The sequence below is a fragment of the Coregonus clupeaformis genome, chromosome 1 (genome assembly GCF_020615455.1).
Source record: "Coregonus clupeaformis isolate EN_2021a chromosome 1, ASM2061545v1, whole genome shotgun sequence".
Taxonomy (NCBI): domain Eukaryota; kingdom Metazoa; phylum Chordata; class Actinopteri; order Salmoniformes; family Salmonidae; genus Coregonus; species Coregonus clupeaformis.
Genome location: NC_059192.1, coordinates 66,914,909 through 66,929,222, shown reverse-complemented (window position 1 = coordinate 66,929,222; position 14,314 = coordinate 66,914,909). Strand labels below are relative to the sequence as shown.

The 14,314-nt window shown below is 43.4% G+C and overlaps 1 protein-coding gene across 2 annotated transcripts in view; it reads right to left on the bottom strand.

The window, feature by feature from the left end:
• The window catches only part of LOC121572485 (double C2-like domain-containing protein alpha), a 104,008-nt gene that overhangs the window by 54,124 nt on the left and 35,570 nt on the right, over positions 1-14,314 (bottom strand). For both annotated transcript variants that reach the window (XM_041884556.1, XM_041884562.1), the window contains exons 2-5: positions 4,570-4,925; positions 3,951-4,030; positions 1,478-1,552; positions 1,095-1,204 (exon numbers count right to left, since the gene is read on the bottom strand). In XM_041884556.1, coding sequence (XP_041740490.1) covers positions 1,095-1,204; positions 1,478-1,552; positions 3,951-4,030; positions 4,570-4,921 — 617 coding nt within the window. In that variant the 5' untranslated portion in view covers positions 4,922-4,925. The remainder of the gene's footprint in view (positions 1-1,094; positions 1,205-1,477; positions 1,553-3,950; positions 4,031-4,569; positions 4,926-14,314) is intronic.

Sequence of the window (14,314 nt, the reverse complement as noted above, 5' to 3'; positions counted from 1 at the left end):
CAGTTAGTGAATATATAATATAATATAATATGCCATTTAGCAGACGCTTTTATCCAAAGCGACTTACAGTCATGCGTGCATAAATTTTTTTGTGTATGGGTGGTCCCGGGGATCGAACCCACTACCTTGGCGTTACAAGCGCCGTGCTCTACCAGCTGAGCTACAGAGGACCACATATATATATTTGTTTTATACTGCCCCCCTGTGGGAATCGAACCCACAACCCTGGCGTTGCAAACGCCATGCTCTATCAACTGAGCTACATCCCTGCCGGCCATTCCCTCCCCTACCCTGGACGACGCTGGGCCAATTGTGCGCCGCCCATGAGTCTCCCGGTCGTGGCCGGCTGCGACAGAGCCTGGATTTGAACCAGGATCTCTAGTGGCACAGTTAGCACTGCGATGCAGTGCCTTAGACCACTGCGCCACTCAGGAGACTGAGTGCGCCACTCAGACCACTGCGCCACCTTAGACCACTGCGCCACTCAGACAGACAGACATATACACTCACAGACAGACAGGTAGGTAGGCAGACACAGACAGTTTCAAGTATCTAGTCAATCTAAAATAATGTGCGATATTCTTTTCAGAATTAATTCTAACAAGGCACTTAGTTTCTACATCCAATGCTTTTGGGCCAATTGAATTCAAATGTCATATGCCAGGTCATGACCGTCCTCCAGCAGCATCAGATGTCTCTTTCCATTCACCACTGTTTTGGAGGCTGGAAATATGTTGCGAGTGGATGAATGTGCGTGGGTAGCCTAGTAAAGGAGCCCTTTGAAGTGATTGTTGGACAATCAGATGAAAACATCATGACTGGTTGTGTTTATGCCACAATAAAAAGGTAAAACCATTTTTAAGTGAGATGACAAATCTTTACGACTAGGCCCACAGAGATCCTATTGAATTAATAGGGAAAGGGAAAGGGGATGCCTAGTCAGTTGGACAACTGAATGCATTGATTCTATATGTAATTCTATGATTAGGCCCCTAAAAAAATGTGGTACATGCGCAAGCGCGTGCACACATAGGAGGTCACATACCGGAAATAAATTACATCTACTTTCACCCCTGCCCGAGTATAACACTTACCTGAGTGTCTTCCTGTACATGTCCTCCTCTGTGATGCCCAGGTAGGTGAGTCTTTCATTCCACACAGGGTTCAGGGTGTTGTGCACAATCTTGGTCTTCAGTTTGTTCGCCTGGGAGTGTTGAAGATCACAACAAAGCAGGGTTAAAACAGTAACAGCAACCCATACCAACCTACAGTGGCCCTAAGGGGCAAAGTACCAACCTATTTGGGAAACATTTCATGGTACAGGATAACCTTGTCAATACTAAATGGCAAGGGATTTCCCTATTCCAACAACGATTATGTGTAACAAACTGTTAATAGATGCTAAATAAATGTGACTTCTGATGATAAGGCTATATTAATATACTGTATGTAATGTGTGCTAATAATAGAAGTGGACCTTGCAGGCTCCTGGGAGCAGGTGCAGCTTGACGTAAGGATCGGCCAGGCCATTGAAATCCATTGGCTTCAGACCCTTGGAGGTAGAGGGGGATGAGGAAAGAAAAAAAGAGGATAATTCGAGCGAGAAAGAGAGGGGGATAGAGCATGGGGTTGGGAGGAGAGAGAGAATATCACGCCAACTGACAACATCGATAGTGCACAGTCAAAGCCCTACGCGGGTGGGCATATGAACGATTTATTATAAAACCTCATAAAAAATCAATCTTACTACAGCAGGGGATAATAATGGTAGAGGAGGAGGGGAGTCTACACAGGTGCAGGGTTGGGTAGTACAGGATTACTTGTAACAGGGATTGCGTAATCCGATTACAAATTTGAAGTAACTGTAATCAACCTGGATTACAAAAAAATTGGATTACAGTTACATTCTTAAAAACAGCTGATTACTTTTGGGATTACTGAATATCAAGAGGGAAAATTGATAAAACTTTGTCAGCATTGCTGTCATTTAGTGCACCCTCAAGATTCTCACATGCTCTCAAATATTATTGTGTTCTGCTGATTGCGCATCAAGGGTGGACGGATTATTTTGTATTCAAACTGGTTGAATGAATAGGCAAGGCTTCCAAAACATTTACACCTGGCCTTCTAGTCAATCAGACTGCTTTGTAGCGGTGCACTTTCACTCTCTCTCTCTCTCTCTCTCCTTTGTGTGCTCCGTTGCGGGATATCTTTTTTGGTTCTGGTTGTGCAATAAAGAAATACAAATATAAATGCAATCGCAAGAAAAACACTGTCTTGAAAACAACCACTGTTGTTACTGTAAAAGAGAAGAGGGTCCCAGCTTTCTTTTGGTCTGTATTTTTTTTATCAACTCTTAATATTGACCAAAGGGTACTCACGTCAGCCATTCAAGGTGAGTGAGTGCATAGGCCTATTCATTAAATTGACTGATATCAATTACACGGCTAACTATCAGTAGCCTAAATAGGCTAGCGTATCCCAAACTATGTCCTGGGGACCCCAAATATGTAAATTTTGGTTTTGGCCCTAGCTCTACACAGCTAAACCAAATAATAAACTCATCATAAAGCTTTGATTATTTTTATCAGCTGTGTAGTGCTAGGGCAAAAGCCAAAATGTGCACCCCTTGGGGGTCTTCAGGCCCAGGTTTGGAAAAAGCTGGGCTAGGTTATATTATCTAACTAACCACTACCTCGGGTACTGAATTAGCCCCCAAATGAATTAACCAATGGAATATTAGAGTCCAAAAAGATGTAGACACTACTCTAGTGAACAAAAAAATAAGACAAGTCTGGAAACCTGTTTTGATAGTAAAATAATAGCACCAATTGCCTAATATTGTCAAACCCAACATTCATGACAATCACTGTTTTAGGTTTCACATAAAAATATCTGGAATCATGCATTCCTGCTTGCACATGTTAGATTAAAGGCTCAGTGCATTCAAAAACGTGATTTTCCTGTGTTTTATATATATTTCTACACTATGAGGTTGGAATAATACTGTGAAATTGTGAAAATGATTATGTGTTTTTAGTGAACGAGCCCTTTGAACAGACCGCCTGAAAGTTTTTAGTTTTTTAGTTTTGGCAGGCCTGGTGACATCACCAGGCGGTAAATTAGTTAATAGACCAATAAGAAAGAGAGTTCCAAACCTCTCTGCCAATAACAGCTAGTTTTCAGTTTTCCCCTCCCCACTCATACACTCCCAGACAGTCCTAGCTAAATTCTTGCTTGATAAATTGCTCTTTGGTAAGAAGCTATTTTTGTTTCTTTTTTACCATTTTAATTTAAAACAATCACAGTAAGGTACTTGATTGTTACCCAGAAATGATTTGACATTGAGATAAAAATGTCTGCATTGGACCTTTAAGATGATTAGGCTATTCATTCGTTCTATTGCATGACCCTGAAACAAGATTTTGGTGCGACCAAATCATTGGCTGGTGCCCCAACTGAAAACGTTATTATGGAGCCCTGTGACTATGCTCTCACACATATAATATAGAACATTATAGGATCTTTATGCTCTCACACTAGTCCCCAATTTGGAAATAGTCATGTTACTAAATTAAATAATGCTATATTAGGTGCACGTTTCTAAAACATTTTGAAATATGTTGGGGTGTTAGAAGTGAAAGTAATCCAAAAGTAATCAGATTACTTTACTAATTTTGAGTAATCCAAAGGATTATATTACTGATTACTTTATTGTCATGTAACTGGTATCAGTAACAGATTACATTTTTCAAGTAATCCGCCCAACACTGGACAGGTATACTGTGGAGAGAGAGGGGTGGTGGGTTGTGTTTTGAAACAAGAGGTGGGTTGGGTGGTAGAAAGGGAGCTCCGGGCTGGAGGGTACAAAAGAGGATGGCAGGTGGAGGATAGAGAGAGATGCTTGGAGAGAACAGTTTCTCTGAGGCTGGGGGTTTGAGTGTAGCTACCTTGGCTTTGATTATGGTGCAGTGTAAGGAGCTGGTGGCTCGCTCATACAGCAGGTCAAACTCCAATGTCCCCAAGGCGGCTGAAAGACCGTAACAGAAATAAGATGTTAATGTATGATTCCTTTATCCCACAAATCTATGTTATGGTTCTGGTCTCCACCCCATTACTTCACTCCGTTACTCAACCACATTACTCCACTTTTTTACTTCACCCTGATACTTAACCCTTGTTACTCCATTACACCACCATGTTACTCCACCCTTGTTACTCTACTCTGTCACTTCACTCTGTTACTCCACTCTGTTACTTCACTCTGTTACTCCACTCTGTAATTTCGCCCTGTTACTCCATCCTGTTACTACACTTTGTTACTCCACCCATTTATTCCACTCTGTTACACCACCCTGTTACTCTACTCTGTTACTCAACCATGTTACTCTAACCTGTTACTCCACCCTGTGACTTCACCCCGTTATTCCACTCTGTTACTTTACCCTATTACTCCCCTCCATTACTCCCCTCTGTTACTCCCCTCTGTTACGTCACCCTGTTAGTCTACCCCATTACTCTATCCTGTTGCTCCACTCTGATACTCCACTCCATAACCATTCCACTCACTACTGTCATCGCTGTCGCAGCTGTCGATCTCGATTGATGTGTCCATGCTACTCATGGCCGACAACGTGCCCCCTCCACCATCCCCCGTCGCCCCCACCAACAATGGGGACAACTGGCCACCGCCGCCCACTCCTCCTCCCCCTACTGCCCCTCCTCCGCTGCCGGGGCTGAGTGTGGAGGGAAACCCAGCCAGATTGGCTGGATTCAACTCAGAGACGGAGGAAGTTGGCGAGAGGCGGGGAAAGTAGGCAGAGATCTGTCGTATGGGGCGGATTGGGCCGGGACAGACGTTAATGGCCATGTGTTCCTGGATGGAGATGGTCAGGCGCTTGTTTCCCTTTCGCACAGTCATATGGCTGGAGGGGGAAAGAAACAGTAGTTACAGTCAGGCAATAGACACAAATCATGATATTGACCTTGAGGATATATTCACTTGTGGTACTTAGAGTCTTTGATGGCATTTGATCCTACATTGTAGAATAATAGTAAAGACATCAAAACTATGAAATAACACATATAGAATCATGTAGTAACCAAAAAAGTGTTAAACAAATCCAAATCTATTTTATATTTGAGATTCTTCAAAGTAGCCACCCTTCGCCTTGATGACAGCTATGCACACTCTTGGCATTCTCTCAACCAGCTTCATGAGGTAGTCACCTGGAATGCATTTCAATTAACAGGTGTGCCTTGTTAAAACTTAATTTGTGGAATTTCTTTCCTTCTTAATGAGTTTGAGCCAATCAGTTGTGTTGTGACAAGGTAGGGTTGGTATACAGAAGATAGCACTATTTGGTAAAAGACCAAGTCCATATTATGGCAAGCACAGCTCAAATAAGCAAAGAGAAATGACAGTCCATCATTACTTTAAGACATGAAGGTCTTAAACCATCAAGTGCTATGATGAAACTTGCTCTCGTGAGGGCCGCCACAGGAATGGAAGACCCAGAGTTACCTCTGCTGCAGAGGATAAGTTCATTAGAGTTACCAGCCTCAGATTGAAGCCCAAATAATTGCTTCATAGAGTTCAAGTAACAGACACATCTCAATATCAACTGTTCAGAGGAGACTGCGTGAATCAGGCCTTCATGGTCGAATTGCTGCAAAGAAACCACTACTAAAGGACACTAATAATAAGAAGAGACTTGCTTGGGCCAAAAAACACGAGCAATAGACATTAGACCGGTGGAAATCTGTTCTTTGGTCTGATGAGTCCAAATTTGAGATTTTTGGTTCCAACCGCTGTGTCTTTGTGAGACGCAGAGTAGGTGATCGCTTGATCTCTGCATGTGTGGTGCCCACCGTGAAGCTTGGAGGAGGAGGTGTGATGGTGTGGGGGTGCTTTGCTGGTGACACTGTCTGTGATTTATTTAGAATTCAGGGAACACTTAACCAGCATATAATAATAATATAATATGCCATTTAGCAGACGCTTTTATCCAAAGCGACTTACAGTCATGCGTGCATACATTTTTTTTTGTGTATGGGTGGTCCCGGGGATCGAACCCACTACCTTGGCGTTACAAGCGCCGTGCTCTACCAGCTGAGCTACAGAGGACCACAGCATGACTGCCACAACATTCTGCAGCGATATGCAATCCCATCTGGTTTGCGCTTAGCGGGACTATCATTTGTTTTTCAACAGGACAATGACCCAACACATCTCCAGGCTGTGTAAGGGCTATTTGCCCAAGAAGGAGAGTGATGGAGTGCTGCATCAGATGACCTGGCCTCCACAATCACCTGACCTCAACCCAATTGAGATGGTTTGGGATGAGTAGGACCACAGAGTGAAGGAAAAGCAGCCAACAAGTGCTCAGCATATGTGGGAACTCCTTCAAGACCATTGGAAAAGCATTCCAGGTGAAGCTGGTTGAGAGAATGCCAAGAGTTTGCAAAGCTGTCATCAAGGCAAAGGGTGGCTACTTTGAAGAATCTAAAATATAAAATATATTTGGATTTGTTTAACACTTTTTTGGTTACTACATGATTCCATATGTGTTATTTCATAGTTTTGATGTCTTCACCATTATTCTACAATGTAGAAAATATAAAAAATGATATGCCAACTCAGTCACCGGATTCATAAAAAAATGCATAGATGTGATACTGATAGTGTCTTTCAAAACGCTCCTGAATCAAGAAACGTGGATTGATAGCAGCCTTGTAAGAAAACTGAAAGAGAGAGATGCTGCTTATAAACAGGGCAAGGTGGCCGGGGACAATAGTTTGGTTAAACAGTACAAATACGACCTACGCAGATCGATGATGGCGAAACACAAGTACAGGGACAAAGTGGAGGAGCAATTCAGCAGGACGGACACAAGGCGTATGTGGCCGGGGCTCCTAACGAACACGGATTACAAAAAGAAAGCCAGCCACATCGCGGTCACTGAGGACGTATGTAAGTTATTCAAATGTGCTAACCCTCGCAAGGCTGCTGGCCCAGACAGCATCCCTAGCTGTGCCCTCAGAGCATGTGTAGACAAGCTGGCTTTTGTGTTCTCTGACATTTTCAATCTCTCCCTAGCTCAGGCCGCTATATCTGCCTGCTTCATGATTTCCACTATCATCCCTGGGCCCAACAAAGGGAAAGTAACTGAACTGAATGACTACCACCCAGTAGAACTCACTTCCGTCATCATGAAGTGCTTTGAGAGCCTAGTCAAAGACCATATAACTTCCTCCCTCCCGACACACTCGACCCTCTCCAATTCGCCTACCTCTCTGACAGATCCACGGACGACGCAATTGCCATTGCACTGCACACGGCCCTTACCCACCTGGACAAAGGGAATGCATATTTGAGGATGCTGTTCATCGACTACAGCTCGGCCTTCAATACCATAGTGCCCTATAAGCTCATTACAAAGCTCACAGCCCTGGGTCTGAACTCCTCCCTATGCAACTGGGACCTCGACTTCCTGACAGGCCGCCCCCAGGTGGTGAATGTAGGCAACATTACCTCCACAACACTGATTCTAAACACGGGGACCCCACAAGGGTGCGTCCTCAGTCCCCTTCTGTATTCCCTGTATACCCACGACTGCGTGGACTCACACAGGTCCAACTCCATCATCAAATTCGCTGATGACACAACAGTAATAGGCCTGATTACCAACAACGACGAGACAGCCCACAGGGAGGACGTAGGCACTCTGACGGCGTGGTGCCAAGTAAACAACTTATCCCGCAACGTTAGCAAAACAAAGGATCTAATTGTGGACTTCAGGAGGAACCAGGCTGGACATGCCCCCATCCTCATCAACGAGGCCGCCGTGAAGACGGTATATAACTTCAAATTCCTCTGCATACACATCTCAGAGAAGCTGAAATGGTCTAACCACATGGACACAGTGGTGAAGAAGGCACGACAACCTCAGGATGCGGAAGAAATTAAGCCTATTCCCGTGGGCCCTCACAGTGTTCTACAGAAGCACCATCGAGAGCATACTTTCGGGCTCCATCACGATGTGGTTGTCCCACTGGCTATCCTAAGTTGAATGCACCAATTTGTAAGTCGCTCTGGATAAGAGCGTCTACTAAATGACTTAAATGTAAATGTAATTCCCAGCCTGGTATCACAGCGTGTAAATGGGATGTAATTCCCTTTTTATGCACTTTTCTCTCTACACGTATTCTGACCTTGAATTTAAGCATGAGAATAACATGCTATTCATCCCCCATTCGTTTGGGGTGGAGATCAAAGAAATTAAGGTGTGGCGCAGGTGTGTCTACAGATACACCGTATTCTGACCTTGACTTAAATCCACCACCTTTACGCGCGATGAAACCATGAATAAGGTTGATCGAACCTGCCGGTTCCACGTGGAAAAAGCATCTACATTATTTTTTCAGATAAAATCTCTATGCACTGTAATTTATAAATTCATAAGAGCTATTGATAAGAGCTAGGTAAATGAGTAATATGTTTGGAGAAGTGGATTGTAAATACACATAGCATTTGTTTTAGAAGATTTTTCCTTATGATCCCTGGAGACAAATGTGAAAACAGTCATATGGAAGCAAACTGAAAATCATATCAACATGACATGTATTGCGGCCCCTTTTCCACAGTGAAGTAGGATATAAATAGCTGTGCCGTTATTCTGAATTTTAATTGTATGCCCTCATAATTTGCAGGGATGAAATTTGGAGACCCGGGCTTTTCTCAGTTTTATTCTACAATTTGTATCACGTTAAATATTAGACACTATCAGGACCCACTGTCAGTAATACCCATATACATTTATAACTGTCACTTTAATGTTAGTTTCCTTCAATTTGTAGCCTACATTTTGCATAATTCCATTCCATTCCAATCCATTTACCTTTTTTTCCTCATCCGTGTAGTTGTTCCCGAGGGTTGCTAGCAATAGTGGATCATATTAGGCTAAAGTTGTGCAATAATTTGGGACATGTAACCTATTTGAATCATTATGGAACTCAGACCACAAGTAGCAGTTTAAACCTGGAGCTTAGTGCACAGTTCACAATGACTGGACCGTTGCCATACAGTTCCATGATTAGTGAGGATTAAGGTAGATTTATAGGACTATTGTTCAACCCCTATTGTACACTTTTTTCCACCTTCCAATATTTTATGCATTGAACTTGAATATGGCAACTTTTAGGATGACTCAAACCACTGTATTTTGTATTCATCAATATATTTTGTGCGTTAAGGCTCTACAACCCTGTTTTTATGATTCATACATACTTACCTAACCCTACAATTTGCCTAAATAATCTACAAGACCAGCATATTTTAAAATCTACCAGTTACGGAGACGAATATGCATATATTTAGATGGATTTATTTCATTGACCCCTATATTCTGAACCCATTCTCTCGATGTATTCTAGTGAGTTTGTCAACAAAATTCGAATTAAATTCTAACACCATATTTAAAGGGATGGCTTAAGACACAGTAAATGTACTGAAAACCCTATTGAATGCAAACTCCACGAGACAATCTGTTGGCCAGCAAGTTGGAGGGTTTTTAGCGGTTTAATTAAATATATTCCACACGTGTAAGGGAAACACATCTGCAAAGCACGTTACGCAGTTGCATAAGGTAAGTCTGAATACCAACTACTGAGAAGTGGGTAGGAAAGGCGTGCGTAGGAAAGGCGTCTGAATCGGGCCCCAAACGAAAGAAAGCGAGGAACTATGTGGACTTGTCCAATAAGAAACATCTACAGTATCTCACAAAAGTGAGTACACCCCTCACAACACTGAATAAATGACACTTTGCTACAATGTAAATTAGTGAGTGTACAGCTTGTATAACAGTGTAAATTTGCTGTCCCCTCAAAATAACTCAACACACAGCCATTAATGTCTAAACCGCTGGCAACAAAAGTGAGTACACCCCTAAGTGAAAATGTCAAAATTGGGCCCAGTTAGCCATTTTCTCTTCCCGGTGTCATGTGACTCGTTAGTGTTACAAGGTCTCAGATGTGAATGGGGAGCAGGTGTGTTAAATTTGGTGTCATCGCACTCACACTCCCTCATACTGGTCACTGGAAGTTCAACATGGCACCTCATGGCAAAGAACTCTCTTAGGATCTGAAAAAAAGAATTGTTGCTCTACATAAAGATGGCCTGGGCTATAAGAAGATTGCCAAGACCCTGAAACTGAGCTGCAGCATGGTGGCCAAGACCATACAGCGGTTTAACAGGACAGGTTCCACTCAGAACAGGCCTCGCCATGGTCGACCAAAGAAGTTGAGTGCACGTGCTCAGCGTCATATCCAGAGGTTGTCTTTGGGAAATAGACGTATGAGTGCTGCCAGCATTGCTGCAGAGGTTGGAGGGGTGGGGGGTCAGCCTGTCAGTGCTCAGACCATATGCCGCACACTGCATCAAATTGGTCTGCATGGCTGTCGTCCCAGAAGGAAGCCTCTTCTAAAGATGATGCACAAGAAAGCCCGCAAACAGTTTGCTGAAGACAAGCATACTAAGGACATGGATTACTGGAACCATGTCCTGTGGTCTGATGAGACCAAGATAAACTTATTTGGTTCAGATGGTGTCAAGCGTGTGTGGCGGCAACCAGGTGAGGAGTACAAAGACAAGTGTGTCTTGCCTACAGTCATGCATGGTGGTGGGAGTGTCACAGTATGGGGCTGCATGAGTGCTGCCGGCACTGGAGAGCTACAGTTCATTGAGGGAACCATGAATGCCACCATTTACTGTGACATACTGAAGCAGAGCATGATCCCCTCCCTTCGGAGACTGGGCCGCAGGGCAGTATTCCAACATGATAACGACCCCAAGCACACCTCCAAGACGACCACTGCCTTGCTAAAGAAGCTGAGGGTAAAGGTGATGGACTGGCCAAGCATGTCTCCAGACCTAAACCCTATTGAGCATCTGTGGGGCATCCTCAAATGGAAGGTGGAGGAGTGCAAGGTCTCTAATGTCCACCAGCTCTGTGATGTCATCATGGAGGAGTGGAAGAGGACTCCAGTGGCAACCTGTGAAGCTCTGATGAACTCCATGCCCAAGAGGGTTAAGGCAGTGCTGGAAAATGATGGCGGCCACACAAAATATTGACACTTTGGGCCCAATTTTGACATTTTCACTTAGGGGTGTACTCACTTTTGTTGCCAGCGGTTTAGACATTAATGGCTGTGTGTTGTGTTATTTTGAGGGGACAGCAAATTTACACTGTTATACAAGCTGTACACTCACTACTTTACATTGTAGCAAAGTGTCATTTCTTCAGTGTTGTCACATGAAAAGATATACTCAAATATTTACAAAAATGTGAGGGGTGTACTCACTTTTGTGAAATACTGTACTTAAATTTTCCGTTGCAAAGCGACTTCTGTCGCATGCCCTAATAAACACGACCCTGTTGGCTGGCTGGGGCAGACTGCGACCATATTGACTCAATGTTGTTGCACTGTCAATGCACATCCAGTTTCCCTAGCATGGGAAGCTAGGTCCCACGGGCCCAGGTCAAAAGCAGTGCACTACATAGAGAATAGGGTGCCATTTGGGACACAGCCGACATCATCAGAGCACAAAGGCAGAATGAATGACTCAGTGTTGAAGCTGGAAGCCCGGGGTCAGAGTTCGTCAGCGCTCAATTAAGTAGCGTAGCATAGTGGGAGACAAATCTTGGATTGCAGCACCTGAGGACAAGATGCTGTGATTCTTCTCCGAACTTCTCTAAATCCACATTGTGTTTCTGTGACATGCCATCCATGGTAATGTAGGGGGGTTTGATGTGGTGACAGGAGAGCATTGATACGATCAACAACTCAACCACCACAGCACAATAATAAACCGTCAGGCTATAGTCGCTATAGGGCCCAGCCAACAGTACAAAGCAATGATATCAGAAATATCAGAGTATGAAGGCTTTTCAGTTCCAGTTCAAAATGTAATGCAAAGACTCCTTTGAAAGCACTGCAAATACATGATGACAACACACACTACATGATGACAGCTTTGCACACTCTTGACATTCTCTCAACCAGGTTCATCTGGAATGCTTTTCCAACAGTCTTGAAGGAGTTCCCACATATAATGAGCACTTGTTAGCTGCTTTTCCTTCACTCTGCCGTCCGACTCATCCCAAGCCATCTCAATTGGGTTGAGGTCAGGGGATTGTGGAGGCCAGGTCATCTGATGCAGCACTCCATCACTCTCCTTCTTTGTAAAATAACCCTTACACAGCCTGGAGGTGTGTTGGGTCATTGTCCTGTTGAAAAACAAATGATAGTCCCACCAAGCCCAAACCAGATGGGATGGCGTATCACTGCAGAATGCTGTGGTAATCATGCTGGTTAATTGTAAATAAATGACAGACAGTGTCACCAGCAAAGCACCCCCACACCATAACACCTCCTTCTCCATGCTTTACGGTGGGAACCACACATGCGGAGATCATCCATTCACCCACACCACGTCTCATAAAGACACTGTGGTTGGAACCAAAAATCTCCAATTTGGACTCCAGACCAAAGGACAAATTTCCATCGGTCTAATGTCCATTGCTCATGTTTCTTGGATCAAACAGGTCTCTTCTTCTTATTGGTGTCCTTTAGTAGTGGTTTCTTTGCAGCAATTCGACCATGAAGGCCTGATTCACACAGTCCCCTCTGAACAGTTGATGTCGAGATGTGTCTGTGACTTGAAGTCTGTGAAGCATTTATTTGGGCTGCAATTTCTGAGGCTGGTAACTCTAATGAACTTATCCTCTGCAGCAGAGGTAACTCTGGGTCTTCCATTGCTGTGGCGGTCCTCATGAGAGCCAGTTTCAGTTTTTGCGACTGCACTTGAAGAAACTTTAAACGTTTTTGAAATGTTCTGTATTGACTGACCTTCATGTCTTAAAGTAATGATCGACTGTTGTTTCTCTTTGCTACCCCCCCCACCTACCTTGTCACAACACAACTGATTGGCTCAAACGCATTAAGAAGGAATTAAATTCCACAAATTAACTTTTAAGAAGGCACACCTGTTAATTGAAATGCATTCCAGGTGACTACCTCATGAAGCTGGTTGAGAGAATGCCAAGAGTGTGCAAAGCTGTCATCAAGGCAAAGGGTGGCTATTTGAAGAATCTCAAATATAAAATAGATTTTGATTTGTTTAACACTTTTTGTTTTACTATATGATTCCATATGTGTTATTTCATAGTTTTGATGTCTTCACTATTATTCCACAATGTAAAAAATAGTAAAATAAAGAAAAACCCTTGAATGAGTAGGTGTGTCCAAACTTTTGACTGGAAGTATATATATATATATATATATACACAGTGCATTCGGAAATATTCAGACCCCTTGACCTTTTCCACATTTTGTTGCATTACAGTCAATACCCCATAATGACCAAGCAAAAACACGTTTTTAGAAATGTTAGCAAATGTATAAAATAAAAATAAACGGAAATATCACATTTACAGAAGTATTCAGACCCTTTACTCAGTACTTTGTTGAAGCACCTTTGGCAGCGATTACAGCTTTGAGTCTTCTTGGCTATGATGCTACAAGCTTGGCACACTGGTATTTGGGGAGTTTCTCCCATTCTTCTCTGCAGATCATCTCAAGATCTGTCAGGTTAGATGGGGTGCGTCGCTGCACAGCTATTTCAAATCAAATCAAATTGTATTTGTCACATGAGCCGAATACAACAGGTGCTTACTTACAAGCCCTTAACCAACAATGTAGTTCAAGAAATAGAGTTAAGAAAATATTTACTAAATAAACTAAAGTAAAACATTTAATTAAAAGTAACACAATAAAATAACAATAACGAGGCTATATACCGAGGAAATGTGCAGGGGTACATGTAGGTAGGGGTAAAGTGACTATGCATTGATAATAAACAGCGAGCAGCAGCAGTGTAAAAACAAAGGGGGAGGGGGGGTGTCAATGTAAATAGTCAGGTGGCCATTTTATTAATTGCTCAGCAGTCTTATGGCTTGGGGGTAGAAGCTGTTAAGGAGCCTTTTGGACCTAGACTTGGCGCTCCGGTACCGCTTGCCGTGCGGTAGCAGAGAGAACAGTCTGACTTGGGTGACTGGGGTCTTTGACAATTTTTGGGCCTTCCTCTGCCTAGGATATAGGTCCTGGATAGCAGGAAGCTTGGCCCCAGTGATGTACTGGGCCGTACGCACTACCCTCTGTAGCGCCTTACGGTCGGATGCCGAGCAGTTGTCATACCAGGCAGTGATGCAGGCCGTCAGGATGCTCTCGATGGTGCAGCTGGACCCATGCCAAG